At 38.1% G+C, this 19465-nt stretch overlaps 1 protein-coding gene across 1 annotated transcript in view; it reads right to left on the bottom strand.

Annotated features, from left to right (window-relative positions):
- Positions 1–18446, bottom strand: part of mfsd3 (major facilitator superfamily domain containing 3) — a 40833-nt gene extending 22387 nt beyond the window's left edge. Inside the window, exons 1-4 of the mRNA XM_052103274.1 lie at positions 18336–18446; positions 17165–17897; positions 7957–8104; positions 2478–2578 (exon numbers count right to left, since the gene is read on the bottom strand). Coding sequence (XP_051959234.1) covers positions 2478–2578; positions 7957–8104; positions 17165–17855 — 940 coding nt within the window. The 5' untranslated portion in view covers positions 17856–17897; positions 18336–18446. The remainder of the gene's footprint in view (positions 1–2477; positions 2579–7956; positions 8105–17164; positions 17898–18335) is intronic.
- Positions 18447–19465: the final 1019 nt, after the last annotated feature.

Genomic DNA, 19465 nt, shown 5'->3' with positions numbered 1-19465 from the left:
GGTCAAGTGTTCAATAAATGTATTTGTTGAGAAATGTTGTCTATCTTAAGTAATTATGTGTGTTACATTTTATCTTTCAAATAAAAGGTTCAAATAAGAGGTCAAAAACAAGCACATATCGGCCAAATATCGGCCAAAATAAATCGGCAGCATTAATCGGCCATCGGCCGACCCGGATTTCAAAAGATCGCCATCGGCATCGGCCTGAAAAAAACAATATCGGTCGACCTCTATTCAGAACCTGCAATTTTCAGAAAATCCAAAATTCCGACTTCCTGTTAGGCAGAGCTAATTACTGTATGAAAGTTTTTTGGATTTATGAGAACTATACATGTACCAATTTTGGTGATGTAGGTGAAAATGGGGGTGCTACAGAGCCCCCCTTACATGCCCATTTTCAAGGGGGCTCTACACTCTGCACTTTCAGTGCTTGGGCCCTAATAATAATAATAATAATTCTTAGAAGAACAATAGGTCCTTAGCACTTTCAGTGCTTGGGCCCTAATAATAATTATAATCTTTAGAAGAACAATAGGACCTCCACACTTTCAGTGCTTGGGCCCTAATTATACAGCAATAAAGTTACTCCATGACAGCAATAAATTCACTAACTTTTGCTGAAAATCTATGGCATATTAGAATTTATTACAAATAATTATTATTATTAGAACTTCACAAATTATTTTCACAATTATGATATCATTAGGGCGAAAAGTGGATGGAAACTAGGCTATTTTGTTATCGACAAAGTGAAAATGCGTAAAAAAAAAAAAAAGTATGGGAAATTTGCCGTCTTCTGCCTGTTTGCATTCAAATGACCTTTTATTGATAAAAATGGTGTGCGTGATGATGTTATATCTAAAAAAAAAACTTTGTGAAGTGTAATAAGGTTTGGTTTATCGCAAAAGAAATCTGCCCTTAAGCCGTTTCCATACAGAAATGTGTTTCTCGTGTACCTTTTGCCTCCCAGATGTCCCTAATTTTTTTCCTCCGAAGTTTTGACAAAATAGGGAGAGTATTGGGACAATTCATTGAAATTAGACAGCTTAGTGTCATTTTAATTTCATAAATAAAAGCGATCAGAAGACGGAATTGTAATCAAAAGGGAGCTGTTGCCCTTCTGATATTGGTCCTGATGTTTTATGTCTATCGTAGGTTGCCACCGGTTCCGACGCAAAAGCGAATCATCATGGCCCTGTTCATGCTGGCAACTGCACCAAGTAGTTGAGGAAACATTCTTAGTATAAGGACCATCAACCAATGTGCATATGCTGTGTGCACAGCTATTAAAGAAAAATGTATGCGGTGTAATATCAGGGTTTACATATGACACATTACTGATATTCAATAGGCTATTTTGAACACTGATCTAATCTAAAGCATGTGGAAAAAAACTTTAATAAATAAACGGAGGAATCAAATTAACTGCAAAAAGTGACCATTAAATTGTTCTCTGTGCACTTGTCGATGCGCATGATACGAGATATTTGTGTTGGCACTCCTGGAAGAGTCATGTTTGCAGCATCGGATCTGTGCTATGCTGTTAAGATCAATCCATAATCACGTACAATAAATTGGCTTCCAAGGATGTACACCTTGTCATCATGATTAACATAACGTTTAGGGTAAATTTTGTGACACCATATTTTTGCGTAAATGCCAATTTTCTCAACAAAAAGTGTTTCCAAACCAGTTTTTCACGACATTTGAAGTATCGACAGAGTTATTAAAGATTATTTCAACGCTTGAGAAATTTTAGCAATAATTTGCGTTTCCATCAGCTTTATTTTGAAGTGCTAAAACTTTTTATGCAAAAAATCCTTAGATGGAAACCTAGTGTCAGCCAGTTAGACATTTTTACCTTGGTGACATTTAAATCTATATTAAAAACACATACAGTATTTGATCGTATACACATTCTTATCACATTCTGTTGTTTAATGCAGAACTGGGAGTTTTATTCAGACACATGTTGCCTTAACACCTGTTTACTCTGTGCAATGTGGTGAAATGGACACTTTGGTCCATCAGTGGAAAATGTTGGAAACCGGAGACTGTTCTGTGGAAAATGTTGGAAACCGGAGACGGTTCTGTGGATGCTTGAATGTAGGGGATCAGTAGAAAGCTCAACAAAGAGGAGCCCTATTTCACTTCTATATATATACATACAGGTGACCTATTTGACTCTTTAAGAGCACATTGTACAACAAGAATTACAAGGTAGAACTGATCATGCTTTGAAAGCACAGAATGCTGTCTATGTACTGAAGTGTACAGTGTACTGTTTTACTTTCCTTTTATTTATTAATCAGTGGACTAAAGGTGATGCAGTGTGTGTAAATTGCATAAATGTTGCAACACCTGCAGCAGAACAAATGTCAGCGTATTGGAGAAATTTAAACTATTCCTTTAACATCAATGTAAACAACTCTACATCTCTGAGCCAGAAGAGGTGTGTGTGTTTGTGAATTTCTCACCTTTCATCAAGGGTGATGGTTCCAGCACAACAAGCAACGAGCTCTGGAGGACCATACTAAGAGTCCGCATCATAAACACACGTCTCATCAGCAGACCAATACTGAAAACATAAAAGAGAGAAAGTTCATATTGGCTCAGACACCACTAATACTTTATGATATATGCAATGACAAATGATAAACAAAATAGTTACCACAACAAACTACAAACTTAAAGATCAATCCTTGCAGGAATTTAATGAAGGGTAGAGAAACACTAATCGTACACATGCTTACATCCAGTGGGTTTGCTTACACACTCTAATTGATTCTTCTATTAGCAGTTAAGGATCCCCCAGTGAACTTCCTTCACGACATATTCAATAACGCAACAAGATCCACAGTCTGGGCTGATTAACCTCCTGCTAATTAGTGACCATCACACACCTCTATTAGAAACACAAACATTATATTTTTTCATAGCTTCTATTAGAACACCCGGAGAGCCCTGTCAATCACACACAGAATTTGGATCGAAGAGGGAAATCATGGTTTCTATAGCCTCAAATGACATGTATTAATGCTTAAATCAATCAGAGAGCATGCTTAATGCTTTGACAATTTAATGACATATTCTGCATTCAAATTAAGCTCTACTGATAGCATATAAAGTGCTTAAATCAAATATGGCATCCAAGTCAATAACATTAAACCACACTGGTTCTCATCACACCTCGACTCCAAACTTCATGTCACTCATTTGGTCAAAAGATATGATGAGAGAGATGTTATCAATTTAGATTTGATTTATGATCAATTTATGATTTCAGTGCATTATATGCTGTCAATAGAGCTTAATAAAGCACTTTATTAATGATTTTATTTCATGTGAGAGTGAATAACGATTTGAATTTCCATCACACAAAGTGGTCATATCAATTCAAAAGACTTGGAATATACACTCACCTAAAGGATTATTAGGAACACCTGTTCAATTTCTCATTAATGCAATTATCTAATCAACCAATCACATGGCAGTTACTTCAATGCATTTAGGGGTGTGGTCCTGGTCAAGACAATCTCCTGAACTCCAAACTGAATGTCAGAATGGGACAGAAAGGTGATTTAAGCAATTTTGAGCGTGGCATGGTTGTTGTGCCAGACGGGCCGGTCTGAGTATTTCACAATCTGCTCAGTTACTGGGATTTTCATGCACAACCATTTCTAGGGTTTACAAAGAATGGTGTGAAAAGGGAAAAACATCCAGTATGCGGCAGTCCTGTGGGCGAAAATGCCTTGTTGATGCTAGAGGTCAGAGGATGAGATCAGAGAATGGGCTGACTGATTCAAGCTGATAGAAGAGCAACTTTGCCTGAAATAACCACTCGTTACAACCGAGGTATGCAGCAAAGCATTTGTGAAGCCACAACACGCACAACCTTGAGGCGGATGGGCTACAACAGCAGAAGACCCCACCGGGTACCACTCATCTCCACTACAAATAGGAAAAAGAGGCTACAATTTGCAAGAGCTCACCAAAATTGGACAGTTGAAGACTGGAAAAATATTGCCTGGTCTGATGAGTCTCGATTTCTGTTGAGACATTCAGATGGTAGAGTCAGAATTTGGCATAAACAGAATGAGAACATGGATCCATCATGCCTTGTTACCACTGTGCAGGCTGGTGGTGGTGGTGTAATGGTGTGGGGGATGTTTTCTTGGCACACTTTAGGCCCCTTAGTGCCAATTGGGCATCGTTTAAATCCCACGGCCTACCTGAGCATTGTTTCTGACCATGTCCATCCCTTTATGGCCACCATGTACCCATCCTCTGATGGCTACTTCCAGCAGGATAATGCACCATGTCACAAAGCTTGAATCATTTCAAATTGGTTTCTTGAACATGACAATGAGTTCACTGTACTAAAATGGCCCCCACAGTCACCAGATCTCAACCCAATAGAGCATCTTTGGGATGTGGTGGAACGGGAGCTTCGTGCCAATCTCCATCAACTGCAAGATGCTATCCTATCAATATGGGCCAACATTTCTAAAGAATGCTTTCAGCACCTTGTTGAATCAATGCCACATAGAATTAAGGCAGTTCTGAAGGCGAAAGGGGGTCAAACACAGTATTAGTATGGTGTTCCTAATAATCCTTTAGGTGAGTGTAGTGCACGAGTTGAACTGATTACTTTTGCGTTGGTTTTATGGTAGGGCTTTTCTTTTAGCTTCACATGGCTTATTTACATTATGGCAAATAAACCATGCAGCATTTAAAACATTTACCTTTTGTGTTCCATGGAAGAAAGAAAGTCATAGGGGTTTGGAGTGACAGAGTGGATAAATAATGACAGATTTTTCATTTATGGGTGAGCCCGAAACATTCCTTTAAGGATAAAACAAGTATGTCCTTTCCGTATGAACAGACTCTACGGCCCCTAACAAAGAAAGAGAGTAGAGAAAGAGAAAAGGAGATGTGGGTAAAGGTCAACTGGACGTTAAGTGAAGAGTGACGACTCGTCTGTCATATTAAACCAGCCTTTTAGATCTTGATGAACCCAGCCAACAACTGCAGCACACAGCATCGGGTCAGACAGAAAGACAATCTGTCATCATTCTCATGCAAACAGCCTCCCTACATCCACTCAATAATACGCTTTCATATTTTTCTCTAATGAGGAGACAGAGAGAGAGAGTTGTAAGAGAAACAGGGAGACTTGGAGAGGAAGGGAGAAAGTGAGAAAGTTAGAGAGAGAAGGACAGTTAGAGAGAGAAGGGTGCGAGAGCATTGTCTAAAACAGGGATATCACACAAGCAGCTAGGCCCGATAAGATGGCAATCAATGTATGGGGTAAGTTTTTGGCCACTCAAGCATTTCAGATGGGGCCAGGATAAGTGTCCAAATTAGCTTTTAGTGGCCCTGAACAGACAACGCCAGAAACCCAATCTGTGGGAAGCAAGGCCTGAATGCTCGACTGTGTCGAACGAACAAACCACCTGCGTGTGAAACTTTACATTCCTCCCCATTCACTAACACTGCCTTTAGCATAGAGAGGGAGAGAGAGTGAGAGGAGAAGAGGTAAAACAGAAGAGACAGAAGAAAGGATGGATAGAGGAAGAGGTGAAAGCAAGAGAGAGAGAGAGAGATGTGAGAAAATTAAAACGAGAACGCGCACACATTAAACTCTGACTGTGCACTTTTAAACACAAACATCCCAACAGAAAGTGTAAAGTAATTTGCATAAATATTAATTTACACACAAAATGAGATCAGTTCATTTCAGATTTTGGAAACTTGAAGGAATATTCCAGGATAACTTGAGCTTTATTAAGAGCATCTGTGGCATGCTGTTGATAACCACAAATTGACCACATACCTTAGCTTGAATTGTCAACAATTTTTTTTTGTTGAGAAAATAGCAAATATGCATGTATTAATGCATGTTACTGGTCTTATTGTGAATGATTTAAGTAATATTCCTGGTTCAATACAAGTTAAGCTCAATCAATAGAATTTGTGGCCTAATGTTGATTAGCACAAAGACCATTTGCAGGGTTTAAAGGTAGAAATGTGAAGCTTATAATTTAAAAGCACTTACATTCATTCTTCTGTTAAAATGCATGTGTTATTTGAGCAGTAAAGTTGTTTAAATCGTCATTTTTATAGTCGTTTTAGAGTTTGATATTATGTCACGGTTAGAAAGTGATTTTATCACACAAAAATAATTTTAACATGCATATCGTTTACGTCTTGTTTCTTTACTTTTGAAAGAGAGAGTCATTTAACATTTATGGATTGGCCCCATTCACTTCCATTGTAGATTTCTTTTTTTTATTAATAAAGGAGGGGCAAGTCAAAATTAACTTATGTAGTAATCAGTGTTATGCCACAAAGGCTGTTGATTGAGTTTAACTTGTATTGAACCTGGAATATTCCTTTAATAAAATAAATGGGGTCAAACAATTTTGATTTTATGCAGACTTAAAGCTTGCTTTCAAGCTCGCCTTCAGCTTGCTCACTGGGGTTATTAATACAATTATTATTTAATTACTTATTTTTAAACCCGATTAACAATCGTATTAATCTTCTGTAAATCTGCTTTGAAACGATGTGTGTTGTGAAAGGCGCTATACAAATAAAATTGACTTGACATTAAGAAATTACTACTGAAATGTTACCATTTATACTATAATAATATTATTATTATTATTATTATTGACTAAGTAATGTGATATATTTTCATAACTAAAGTAAACAAAGGACATCCATTAAAAAAAATCCATTCCACGTTCACATACAATGTGAAATAATTTTAATTGTTTTTAATGTGCCAATAGAACTGGCTTCACGTTCACTAGAGATTTTCACTGGAGTTACTCTTAATTTTGTTGCTGTATTTCCAGCAGAGTGGTTAACAATATGTTGTCTTAACAGGCTTCACATTTTTTTATGTAATTATTTTCTGTCTACTCCATTTTACATAAAATGAAATTGTTTTTTGAAAATGTTGGTGCATCCCTAATAATAACATTTAGAAATTAATTATACCAAACAAAGTCTTATTTAAAATAATAATTTTTGGTTTCTGCCAAAAATGTTCATTTTGGTGCATCACATTTCTGAGGTAATAATAGACCAGGATTACATAATTTTAACTAATGTACATATCAATGCCTTGATAAGTGTCAAATGCAAATGTTTGTGGGATTCATTCCAATGGTGTGCAAAACAGAACAAATACACAGATCCATTATGTAAAGTAAACCAGCCTGGTGACAATGTCACATGTCAAATATGAAGTATAGACTTTAATCTTAAACTCTGACACATGACTGGATGTCAGCCCTGAAGCCTGACTGTATGCAGGACTTTTTATTGTACCTAATTTTCCTCCTTCCTTGCTGTTCATTAAGCATCCATACTCCATCAATACAGCTCCAGGAATATGTGTGACTTAAACTGCTCCTGGAACATTTTAGGCAACAATTCGTATCATAACTATTACACATGATATATGTGTAAAGCTGGTCTCAGATCAGCAGACAATGGCTACATGTCAGTGAAATGTGTATACATCTATACACAGCCAACCTTATGTATACTGGAGGCCTTTCAGCTCTCACCTGAGCCTACTTTACTCTGCTCCCATAAAAGGCTCTGTTTACTTCCATTGTTATGTCTCTCTCTCTCAGAGACACTCTCTCCATCTCTTTCTCTCTCTTACTTTAACGCCTGGGGCTGAGATGGGTGGAGAGACATAGTGAGAAAACACATAGAAATGAAAGGGGCGTTTTTGTTTCACAGAGAGATGAAGGACCAGAGAAACTGATAAAGCAAGAGGGGCGATGCAGATTTGAAAAAGGTGAGAAGAAGAAATTCTTCAACCACATTCTGCAACATTAATGGCAAAGCGTGACTTGCCTGGAAAGGGTGTTGCATTTAGAATTGAGTTGGTGGACCAATCGTTTTATTATAAATAAACAAAACACTACCTACCTGTACTGAGAGAGTAAGAAGCCCCCGATTGAAGAACCACAGATGGAGAATGCCATGGCAACCATGCCGTTCCAGACCCCCAGCTCTCTGGCCGTCATGTGGTGGTCCAAAAGGAAGAGTGGAAACATGGTGATAGCCCCTTGTTCACCTGTACAGAAAATATAGGATTTCATCAGCACACTCACAGATCAACTACTATAAACGCTCATTCCTAAGAAGACTTGTGCTTTTTCTGAAAACTTCACAGTGTGGAAACAAAGAACAAGCTGAAAGCCAGAAAGATTTACCAGACTATTTCAAATGTGCTGGAATCATATCATGTTGCATCAGACCCTTCTCAAAACTTGGCTGCTGGGTTAAAACTCCTGATACTGATTTCAGAGATCACAACACAAACTTACCAAAAACTAAATCACTTGTTATCTGAGAACAGGGGAAATAGAGCCGAGCACAGGTCACATTTTTCACACTTTACATCTTAAAAGTATTTGTGCCTGGATTGCTTTCCAGTCATTCTTGTTTCAGAGAGTTTGTCACTTACATTTAGACAAAAGTGACAGAAGCTGCAAGAGAAAGCATTGCTCTTACTGCGCTGACTCCTGTGTCACTGCATGATAGCAGGGTGCGTGGAGGCCTCGGTAAACCGCCGCCGTGTATTATTTAACGCCATTGTCATTATTTATGGAGTCTGCCTTCAGTTCGACAGCCCACTGATTGACAGCTCTGAGACCGCCGTCAAACAGACACTGCTCTTCCGGGGTCCCCGGGATAAAACCGGTGAGAAACAAAAAACAGAAAATCAAATCAAAAATCAGACGCTTCTGCCATTGTTCTGCGACGGTCGCTGACAGCACCACGTTAATGCTTTGATATCGCTTTCTTTGTGGGAGACCGAGCCTGACAGAAGAACTACATTTGTAAAAGATGTTGTAAAGTCTGTAATGTGGTGGAAACTAAGAACATTTGGACTCATTTTCCCACATTCAGCATATCTATCTTTGCTTCTTTTAAGACAGAATCAGCCAGGTTCATTGTCTAGGCTTACTTTTACAAAATAATGAATGCATACAAGCATGTCACATTCTATGTGAGCAATAGAAACTGCTGATGTTACTTTGCTTATATTCTGAAATACACTCAGACTTACAAAATAAAAATCAGAAGTAGCCTATCTCTTATGAAAATGTACTGTATATGGCTGGAATAAAACAACAGCTGTAGCCTCACCCTTATGAAAAATAACCATATTTACTGCAGAGCTATAGTTTAACTGTGTTATTTGAACAACGATGGATGGCTCATTATCATTGTCATTTTAACTATGCTGCCCAAAAAATGTAGTAGAACTTGAGAAGTTTTTTCATTGTCCAGCCAAATCTCATTTCATGTCTTTTCTATTTATAAATCCATGTATAACTACACTGTAGACCAAAGTGTGAACATGAGAAAAACAAAACATAATTCAAACATTAAAACCACATCACACAGTGTAACAATCAAATAAATATTCAACATAAACAAATTTTACGACCATAAAATCACAACGCACAGTGTCCATCAAGTGTTGAAAGCCAGAGAAACGGATAGGTTTTTAAACAAGCTTTAAAAGTGGAGATAGTAGAGGAAAACCTAAAATCGAGTGGAAGACCATTCTACAACCTCGGACCAGCAACAGAAAATGTACGATCACCTTTAAGCACGACCGACGGACCGTAAGAAGTTGGTTAACTGATCTTAGCGATCTACATGAGTAATAAAGATGAACAAAATCCATAACATAACCAGGAGCCATACCTTGAACCTCTTTAAAAACATATAGCAGGACCTTATATTGAATTCTGTATTGAACCGGTAACCAATGTAGACAGGCGAAAACAGGTGAAATATGGTCCCTCTTCTTGGCATTTGTGAGAAGCCTGACTGCCGCATTCTGGACTAACTGTCATGTCATACATGACATAGATGCCTGACTAGTCCCCAAGTAGAGGGCATTACAGTAGTCCAGGTGGGAGGAAATAAAAGAATGTATCACCTTCTCCAGGTCATTAACTGAAAGAATCGATTTAATTTTGGCAATGGCTCCAAGTTGATAAAAGTAGCTTTACACGACAGCCTTTATCTGCTTGTCATATTTAAATGCTGAATTGAAAACTACACCCAAATTCTTTACTTACGCTTGTAGATTAGCAGCCCATGGACCTAAGCCACTTATTATATCCCCACCACAACCTGTAGGACCAAAAATAATGCTCGATGTCTTTTTGTCATTTAACGAGACATTTTTGTGCCATCCAACTTTTAACCTCCTCCAAACGTTAAGAAGATTTCAGAGGAAGGTAAATCTGTGTAATTGGCATAAAAATGGTATAAAAAAAATACTTTTTAACTAGGTAAAATCCTTTTTTTTTTTTAAAAAAAAATCAAATTAAGGGGGAGCATACATAGACAATAAAATAAATGCCCGGGGGACTCCACAAATGTTGATTATAATATAGTCACACTCCGTTTTATCTGAATTAGAGCATAGTTTAAGAAAAAAACATCCTTAACAGGACAGATATATTGAGACACAATTTTGTTCATAACACAATTTTTTAAAAATGTGTAGTTACTGTGTTTTGGCTTTGCATGGTGATATGGTTTCTTAGCTGCACTATGTTCTTAGCTATGAAAAATCATTGCTAGGATTAGGGATACAATTTTTCACTTCCCTAAAATGATTATTTAGTATAAATCTACAACATTAAAAAAATTATAATAAATAAATAATAAAAAAAAGATTTGATAATACTGTTATTAGTATATTAAAAGCATGGTAAATTTATTCAAGGGAACCATGTAGAATAAATGTTCATAGTGTAAATATGGTGAATCCTGTAGTGAATGTATAATGTATACAGAACACCAGAGACACCATCGGATGATCATTGAACTGTTCAGAGGTGCTGTAAATCCTCTCACACTGTGTGTGGAGTCTGGACATGTGCTTCAGCGTTCTGTCTTTATTTCCTATGCTACTTCAACTCATTCTTTTTTCAGCAGAAACATTTCTGATTGAAAACAAACAACAAGGCTGTTTATTTATGTCTATAAATAATCTCAGAGCAACAATTGTCCATTTCACATGGGATTTCATTAGACCTCTACAAAAACACAAAGTAGAGAGAAGCAAAAGAGGGGAGGCACATGGGAAGAGAGAGCTGGAGAGAGATGTTGCAGTTCAACTACAGTACAGATGATAGCTAATAGGGAACTGAGATGAGACAAAAAACTGACATCAGATACAGAAAGAGATGGAAAGACTAAAACAGCAAAGAGGGCACCACAGTCACGTGGTAATCATTGAACAGTGAACCTGAAAAGAAATGAATGTTTCATTAAAGGGAAAATGACTTCAAGGTGACATGACATGCTTTTATAAAAATAATTGTATCATTTTTCCTGATGTCCACTTATAACGTAAGTTTTAAAAAATATATTTTTTTCATTGATCATATTTAATTGTTTTCCAGCCGGTCTTTGGCGTTCTGTCTAAAATGATCTGTTTTGGCCTCAGTGTCTCCTTTAAACTTCAATGTAAACACCCACTGTTAAGACTGGCTAACATTGTACCGCCCCTCGAATACAGCCATATTTGAAAATCAGTCGGAAGAGAATGAACCAGCTCCACAACAATGAAAAACTACATTTCAGGGTGTACACATACAAATCCAACACATTGCTTCCATGAAATATCAATTTCAAACATTCATGACATGAAACATTCATGAATGAAATTGGACACTTACGGTTGGGTCCAATATTGTTTTTAATTACCTCATCTTTCAATAACAGATCCTTTGCAAAGCTTGATTCATATTGTGACTGGTTCAAAACTAATTCACACTGATATGAGCCCAAGCAAATATAATACAAGGCTGAAATGAGCCAAAAAAAACATACAATCCATGCTGAAATGTGCCGAACACACATAATAAAATTTACGGTGAGACATGACGCACACACATATCATCTTGCACTGATGCGATCTGGAACTTTGTTAAACTTCAGTCACTATATCCCGATGTTGGGATGCTTCAGAGGCTAAAATAGAGACGCTGGTCTTAACATCTCACATCTTCCATCGTCTTTTTACTCTGGAGGAGAAGCGGTTCTCTCATACAGTCAGTTACAACAATGGAATGGAGCAGAACAGACGCTTTTTTTTAAAAGTTGAGCTTGTACCACTCTTAAAACACGGCACACATCCATGGAAATCCATCAAATGGATTTGTCATCATTTACTCAAGTCTTTTGAAACACGTATGATTTATTTTGTTATGTGGAACATACAAGGCAATTAATCAGAATGTCCTGGTCGCCATTTTCAATAAAATGGAAGTACAAATCAATAAATTAAGAACAAAAATAATTTATTGATTTGTGCTATATTCCAAGTCTTCTAAATCCATTCACTAGATTTTTGAGAAAAAAATAACAACAGAAGATTAAGTTATTGCTGAAATATCTTTACATGAAAATCTTTCCTTAGTGATTAAGAACTAGCCTAAACGTGAATGAAAAATAAAAACCCCATCAGGTTTCAAATGACAATAGAGTGAGTAAATGATAACAGTAATTTCAAGTAAGGATTATACGGAGCCCCTTAAGAGGACAAGAAGGGATTTTTTTTTTCTGAAAAAGTTTTGCATGCTTCCGTCACCATATTTTTTGCGTTCCCTTGCAAAACATTTGTGTTCTCAGGCAATATGCTTTGTGTCCTAATGTAATAAATTAAAGGTGCACTCAGTAATTATTTAAATTTGTCATCTTGGACGTACACCTACACCTACTTAATACATTAGTAAAGGGTCCAATAACAGGCTGTTTACTGAGCATTTATAAGGTTACCGGTATGACTGGAGTCTTCATCTCATGTAAAACTTTTTAAATTAGGAGTAAAAAAAATAGTGCACCATAACCATGTTTTTACTGCAGTAACCATAGATGAACTATGATATTTGTAGTAAAACCATGGTACAAAAGAAATAATCAGAGAACTTGCACAAATTTTGTTATCAGAATTTGTAAATCTTGCAGGGTTCAATGACTTCCTGTTGGAGCACTGGGGCCCTTCCACTCCTCACAGTAGCTGAAGAACTACACAGACAGAACACTTCATGATATCAGCATTCACCCTCAAGAAGACCACCAAACCTAATAAAAAGGCACACGCACACTCACTGACAATCACAAAAGTGTGTAAAAGCAGAGTAGTGTGAGGCGCTAACTAAAACCATCACTATGATACACATCTTAAACTCCCCAGACTATTCTGTATGGGAACAGCCTGAGTTATCTCTGCCTTAAGCTACAGGCAAATAGAAGAAGCCTCTGCCCCTCCTAGTGCATGTAGGTCACTGTGCCGTGTGTACCTGCATCTGCGTATACTTGAGCTGGTCACACAACTCCATTGTAAAAGCTCCTCGGCCAACAACAAGCACCGTACCAAGTCTCTACGGACCTCTGAGGTGAGAAAATGCAAAGGTCTAGGTTATAATCTTTACGTTCCAGAACACAATAACATAATTGTTTGGACGAAACAAAAGCATCCAAGCAGAACTATCAATTCCACCATTAGTTATGCGAGTGAGAGAAGATATGGTGGTATGGATAGGAACCAGAGAAGCATCCTTTTCTAAGTATGTAAGCTTGCATAACTAAACAGAATGCAGGGCCTTTTTAATGTTCACACCAGAGTTATACAATGGACCAGACAATGGGGGGAAAAATGTAGGTCAACTAAAAGTTATTTATTTCTCCAGTTTGTATTTTTTTCCATCTCTCTCTACTCTTGCTCTCTCATCATACCCGATGCCCCCTGCACCCCACAATCTCTCTGTCTGCCTCCCTCTCTCCTTCACTCTCTCATAGCTGACCATGTGGTGGGTGTTCATTATTTCACCCCCCTGCAGTCCTCTGCATTCCCTCTGAAAAATATTTTCCTCCAGCTCACATTACCCATCAATTGCCCCATAAGCCCTTCCTTTCCCTGGTCCCTGCTGTTCAGGATGGAGCGAGGGCAGCAGCAGGCTAAATATATCTGTATAATACAATGTATATACCGCAAATGTAAGTGTGTGTATGAATGCATGTTATGTATAAATGTAGGGAAAGAGTGTGTGTGTTTGTGTGTGTGGGGGCACGAGAGAGATAGACAGATGACCTATGACTTGAACCCCCCACATATACACTCCGTAACTCCCGCCTCCACCTGGACTCTTCCCAGGGAATCTCCACTTCTGGTCCCATCCCAGACCCCTCTATCCCACCACCATACTCCAATGCCAGCGCAGACTCTGTTCTATGACCCCCCCTTTTATGTACGCTTGGACTGAGAGAAGCTACATACAACACACTTTGGTAACAACTTGTGATGCAATAGGGCTTTTGAACGGTACACAATGATGAAAAGTGTGGTTGATTTGTTGTCTTAATAATTCACTTCTATCCTTCTTAAATCCATTAAACATTCTTTTTCAAATCACAAATTTTAGTTTGTGAATTCAAGAAGGTATTTCTATCTGATGTCTGATTATATACCGTTTTTGAAAAAACAAAAGTTAAAGAAATAGTTCACCCAAAACAACTCTGGGATTCCCCCAATGTATGTGCACATATATGAATTGAAGTGAAATTATTAAAATATTAAAAGTGAAGTAAATAATCTTTAAGCAGTGTTAAAGTATTTTCTCCTATCCCAGATTAATATGTGAGGACAATTATAAGTAAGCCATTTGTAACCATTAATGTTGGTCCAGAATTTTCTTCCATGGCACAGAAAAGGAGATGCTAGCTTCAGTAACCATTCATTTTCATTGACTACCTTTACATGGACACCAGAAAGCGTGTTATTGCCAGAAACAGGCGTTCTGGTTTACATGCACTGTATTTACTCCATATACATAGCAGCAGAATGGCACTGCAATAGTGGGGTTTGCCTCTTATTTAAAACTCTGGGATTCCCCCAATGTATGTGCACATATATGAATGTAAGGGAGGGGTGATATTTTACAATTGTGTGTATAAACATGGGAATCGTTTATAGTGTATGTGCTCTTACCACTGTAGACCCAGAAGTTGAATCATTTCCGCTATGTTGACCTGTTGTTTGGCTTCATTGTATGACGTTTGTTATCTGTTTTGTTCCACAAGGGTTAGTAAATTATGACAGAATTTTCATTTGATGGTAAACTACTCCATTAAGTAAAAAATTTTGGTATCATGGACCAATGAGTAGTTCATGTTCTCTGGCAAGTTGTGCTTTTGGGCTACCAGAGTTCAAATCCAGCTCGAGACATTTCCCAATCCCACCACTCCTTTCTTCGTTTCCTATAACATTTATACTTCACTGACCAAATAAAAGGTAAAAAAATAAAAAAATAACTGACACTTGAACCATATGAAAGTATTGTGCAATGACTCTAAACCAGAGATTAAATTTTATATCCTCACCATCCCTATGATAGTACTTTTGTTGTAGATGGGTTTTAAAGTGCTTTTAATGTCTTTTATTGATATTTTAGGGAAATAATATCACACTTGAAATGGAATTATGTTATTGCATCAGTAAAATAAACATCATCTGTAGTACGGTTTAATAGCGATTATGATGATGATCAGGGGGAGAACCCTTATAACTGAGATTAGGGGGGTGCTGTCACTTGTCCTGTCTGTTTTTCGTCTGCTGGAGTTCATCCGATTACGTGCCACCTCTCTTTCTCTCAGTTAGAGTTATACACAAGTTAATACACAAACACACACATCACAAAGATGATATTGCTTAAATATTACACAAAATATTACATACAAATTAAGCGACACAAGCTAAATAAATTCATAAACACTGCTGCACATTTTTGTCACTTCAGCTTTTAGGAAAATGCCACAGACACAAAGAGACTCTAATCCTAACATAATCCCCTTCTGGTGCCAAAAACCAAATTCAGCTCATTGAAAGTGACTCATTAGCTTGGCATTTATGCCTGTATTCTTGATTCAGATCATGACACAAAAGTTAAGCTAGTGATTAAGCACAAGTATAAACTTGATTGAAATATATATATATATATATATATATATATATATATATATATATATATATATATATTGAAACCCAACCAAAGAGCACCTTCTGGTATTACTTCACAAGGTCCTTCCAGCAAGTAGCGCTCCAAGATGCATTCCTTTGGAAATATTTGTATATTGATTTCAGTGAAGCCATTATGAACCACTGGATGAATCCACTGTGGTTTTCTGATGTTTTGTGGTTTCGTAGTCATTGGATAATGTGATAACAAGAATGGAAGAGGATAAGACTGCCATCTAGTGGCAAAACACATTGATTGATTGATTGATTGATTGATTGAAGGAAACTGAGCATAAGCCTTATTAAAAGAGAAGTAAATAATTTTTAAGCAGTGTAAAATCTCCTATCCCAGATTAATATGCAAAGACAATTATAAGTAAGCCATTTGTAGGTTGAATTTTCAAAAAGTGTAAACAATGTGGTGCTATAGTGTTCAATACATTACTCTTGTTGTTTGAACCGTCCAACATGCCAACTTCTGGCTCTACAAATGGTGTGAATTTGGGGAAGAGCAACATGTAATAAGCTGATTAGAACGGAATTGACTAGTTTGTCAAAACAATGGCAGAACAATGGGGTGGAAGAGGCAGAAACTGTTTGTTGGCACAGAAATTAAACTCTTCACCTTTAATTATTAACTCTATTAATAGAATTAATGCACTGAAAAGCTTAACACCATGTCAAGTTATTATTGCAATGGGAGATGAAAAAAAAAGCACAAGCTTTTCTGACAGGCGTTAACACAATTATTTTGGAGGGGAGGGGGGGGTGTAAATGTATTAAAGGGATAGTTCACCCAAAAATGAAAATTCTCTCATCATTTACTCCTTTTTTTCTGCATAAATGTCCTCTTTCAAAATGTGAAAGTGAAATGTGGATGTGAAAGTTAAAGTTGGATTTGTTATAACTGGATTCATATGGATTACTTTTATGCAGCCTTTATGTGATTTTTTTGAGCTTCAAAAGGTCTGCTACCCCCCCCCAAACCCCCCCACACAATGTTATCCAAAAAAAATTGATACTACATTTAAAAAAAAAAAAAGAGTTGATGCTAAATTATGACTATATCAAATATCTTACCTAGCTTGTAAGTAAGGACGTAGAACACCATCCATGGTGTTCCTGACACAGACAACAGCTTCCTCCACACCTTCCATGGCTTCATCGCATCCCTCGTCCCTCTCCGTCCCTCTACTTGTCCCCGCACTGACTCTCCATCCAACACCGGGGCACCCCACACAAACAGAGCTACACCACCATACACACAGGCCAACAGGGCAAACATCCATCCCCAGCCTGCCACATCGATTACAGCCAGAAGCCCCCCTCCTGCAAACACAGACCCAGCCTTGTATCCTACCACCTGCACTGTGTTCCCAAGGCCCAGCTCTCCCTGCCCTCTCAGCAGACGCACGGCTGCCCCATCTACTGCAATGTCCTGCACCGATGCCAGCATGTTCATGGCCAGAAGGGAGCCCGCTATACCCATGTATTGAACATCAGGTGATATAGTGGCGCTGAGCAGACAGGTGAGGGCCAGACCAGCCACCGTGCCTACCAACCAGCAGCGCTTGGTGCCTGTATGGTCCACCAGAGGAGCCCAGAGGACCTTAAGCACCCAGGGGAAATAGAGGACTTTGGTAAGGCTGATGCGAGTGAGGGAGTGGCCAGCACCTCGTAGGTACACTGGGAGCAGGGATGACTGCAGCCCATAGGGAATACCCTGGATGAAGTAAAGGAGACCCAGGAACACCAGCTTGTCGTTCATCATGGAGAAAAGCAGGTCTGGAGAGCCTCAGCTCATGGCTGTACTCTGAAATAACACAGAGCAGAGTGATTGGTTTGCATATTGAGTTAATGTACTTTTTAGGACTAATTAGCTTTATATCAGGACTAAACATTTTTCTATTGAACAAAAAGCCAGAACGGCCGTACCTTACCAGCAGAGTAAATTTATTTACTGCACATGTAATTCATTCATTCATTCATTCATTCATGCAGGTCATTATCATAGCATCGCAGCCAAAAAATTCTGGGTTTAACCGACGCAACGAAACTTTACTGTGTGCCGTTAGACATATTTCATAAACAAAGGATTCTGCGCAATGGTAGACACTGTCATCTTCAAGCGCAATAACGATTTCGTTAACAGTTAGAGAAATAGCCCTTGACTGCCTAAACATAAACATGTGCTCTACTTGAGGGAGATTTTCAATTAGCAATAATAACAAAAACAACAGAAATGACATACCACAGTTTAGTATTGCAAAGACCTAAATGTATTTACAGGTAAACGTCTCCTTCACGCGTTGTGCTGCCCGATGCAGCATAACCTCTATTTTCCAATCCTCAGCACTTCCGCGGGAGCTGGTAACGCAACACACCATTTCAACCAATCAGCGTCCACCACTTTGACGGCCGCCAGAGCCCTTCTACCAAAGCGTGCGATATTTGTAGCGAAACAATGCATAACGCGGCGATCCTAAATACATTCTATGGGCAGTACCCTAACAAGGAGACCAGGAGCCGTTTTTTAATGGATGTCTATAGAGGAGATGTTTTAGTGTGTTGAATAAACTGCTTTTGTGAGGAAACAGCTCATCATTGAATGAATTGAAAGCCTGTCCGTTAATCCTCAAAATTCTTTACACTAAAACATCCTTATGGAATGAACTGTTTGTGGGACAACTTTACGATAGGTTGGTGTCAGTTTACGGCACTCTTCATTCATTTGTAGGCCTATAGTATCCGCAAACGGTGACTTACTGTCTTAATACGCAAGTTGACAGTTACGCTCTCTCCTATGGTAAAAAACGTGATTGTTGCTTAAAGTGTAAAAGATCTCTGCGGGCCACTCCGCTAGTTCCAAAACGTAGGGTGGCAATGTAAGAGTCTTTCATATTTATGAGTAAAGCACTACTTGATATGTTAGGGGTAAGGTTAGGATTGGGCTGGCCAATCAGAATTTACTTTCCTTATGATTATTAATTACTTTCACCAACTCGCTCACAGCTATTCAACAGCGCTCCCCGTCATAACAACGGTAGGCCTACTGCAGTCCAATTGTATATTTGCAAAGATTGCATGTAAATTCCTAAATAAATAAATAAATATATTGTCAGGCCGTCTTATTCTGAGATTTTTATCTGTGGTTGGCCAGTGGCCACACCTGTTGGGCCCAGCTCCACAGGGGCCCACCTTGGCAACCACACCTTCAAATGTATGATCCACCAGTAGAGTAAACATTGTTTAAGGCTTAAACAATTTTTATACATTTGTCTGTGTTCCAGAGAAACGGAACTTGATCAGCTGACAGGACATGAACTAAGAAAGCAAATACTGTCAATATGATCTACAATCATAGAGTGACTGCTTACTCAA

Source organism: Xyrauchen texanus, chromosome 3 (genome assembly GCF_025860055.1).
Source record: "Xyrauchen texanus isolate HMW12.3.18 chromosome 3, RBS_HiC_50CHRs, whole genome shotgun sequence".
Taxonomy (NCBI): Eukaryota; Metazoa; Chordata; class Actinopteri; order Cypriniformes; family Catostomidae; genus Xyrauchen; species Xyrauchen texanus.
The sequence above is the reverse complement of the archived record's forward strand: the minus strand, read 5'-3'. Positions and strand labels throughout refer to the sequence as shown.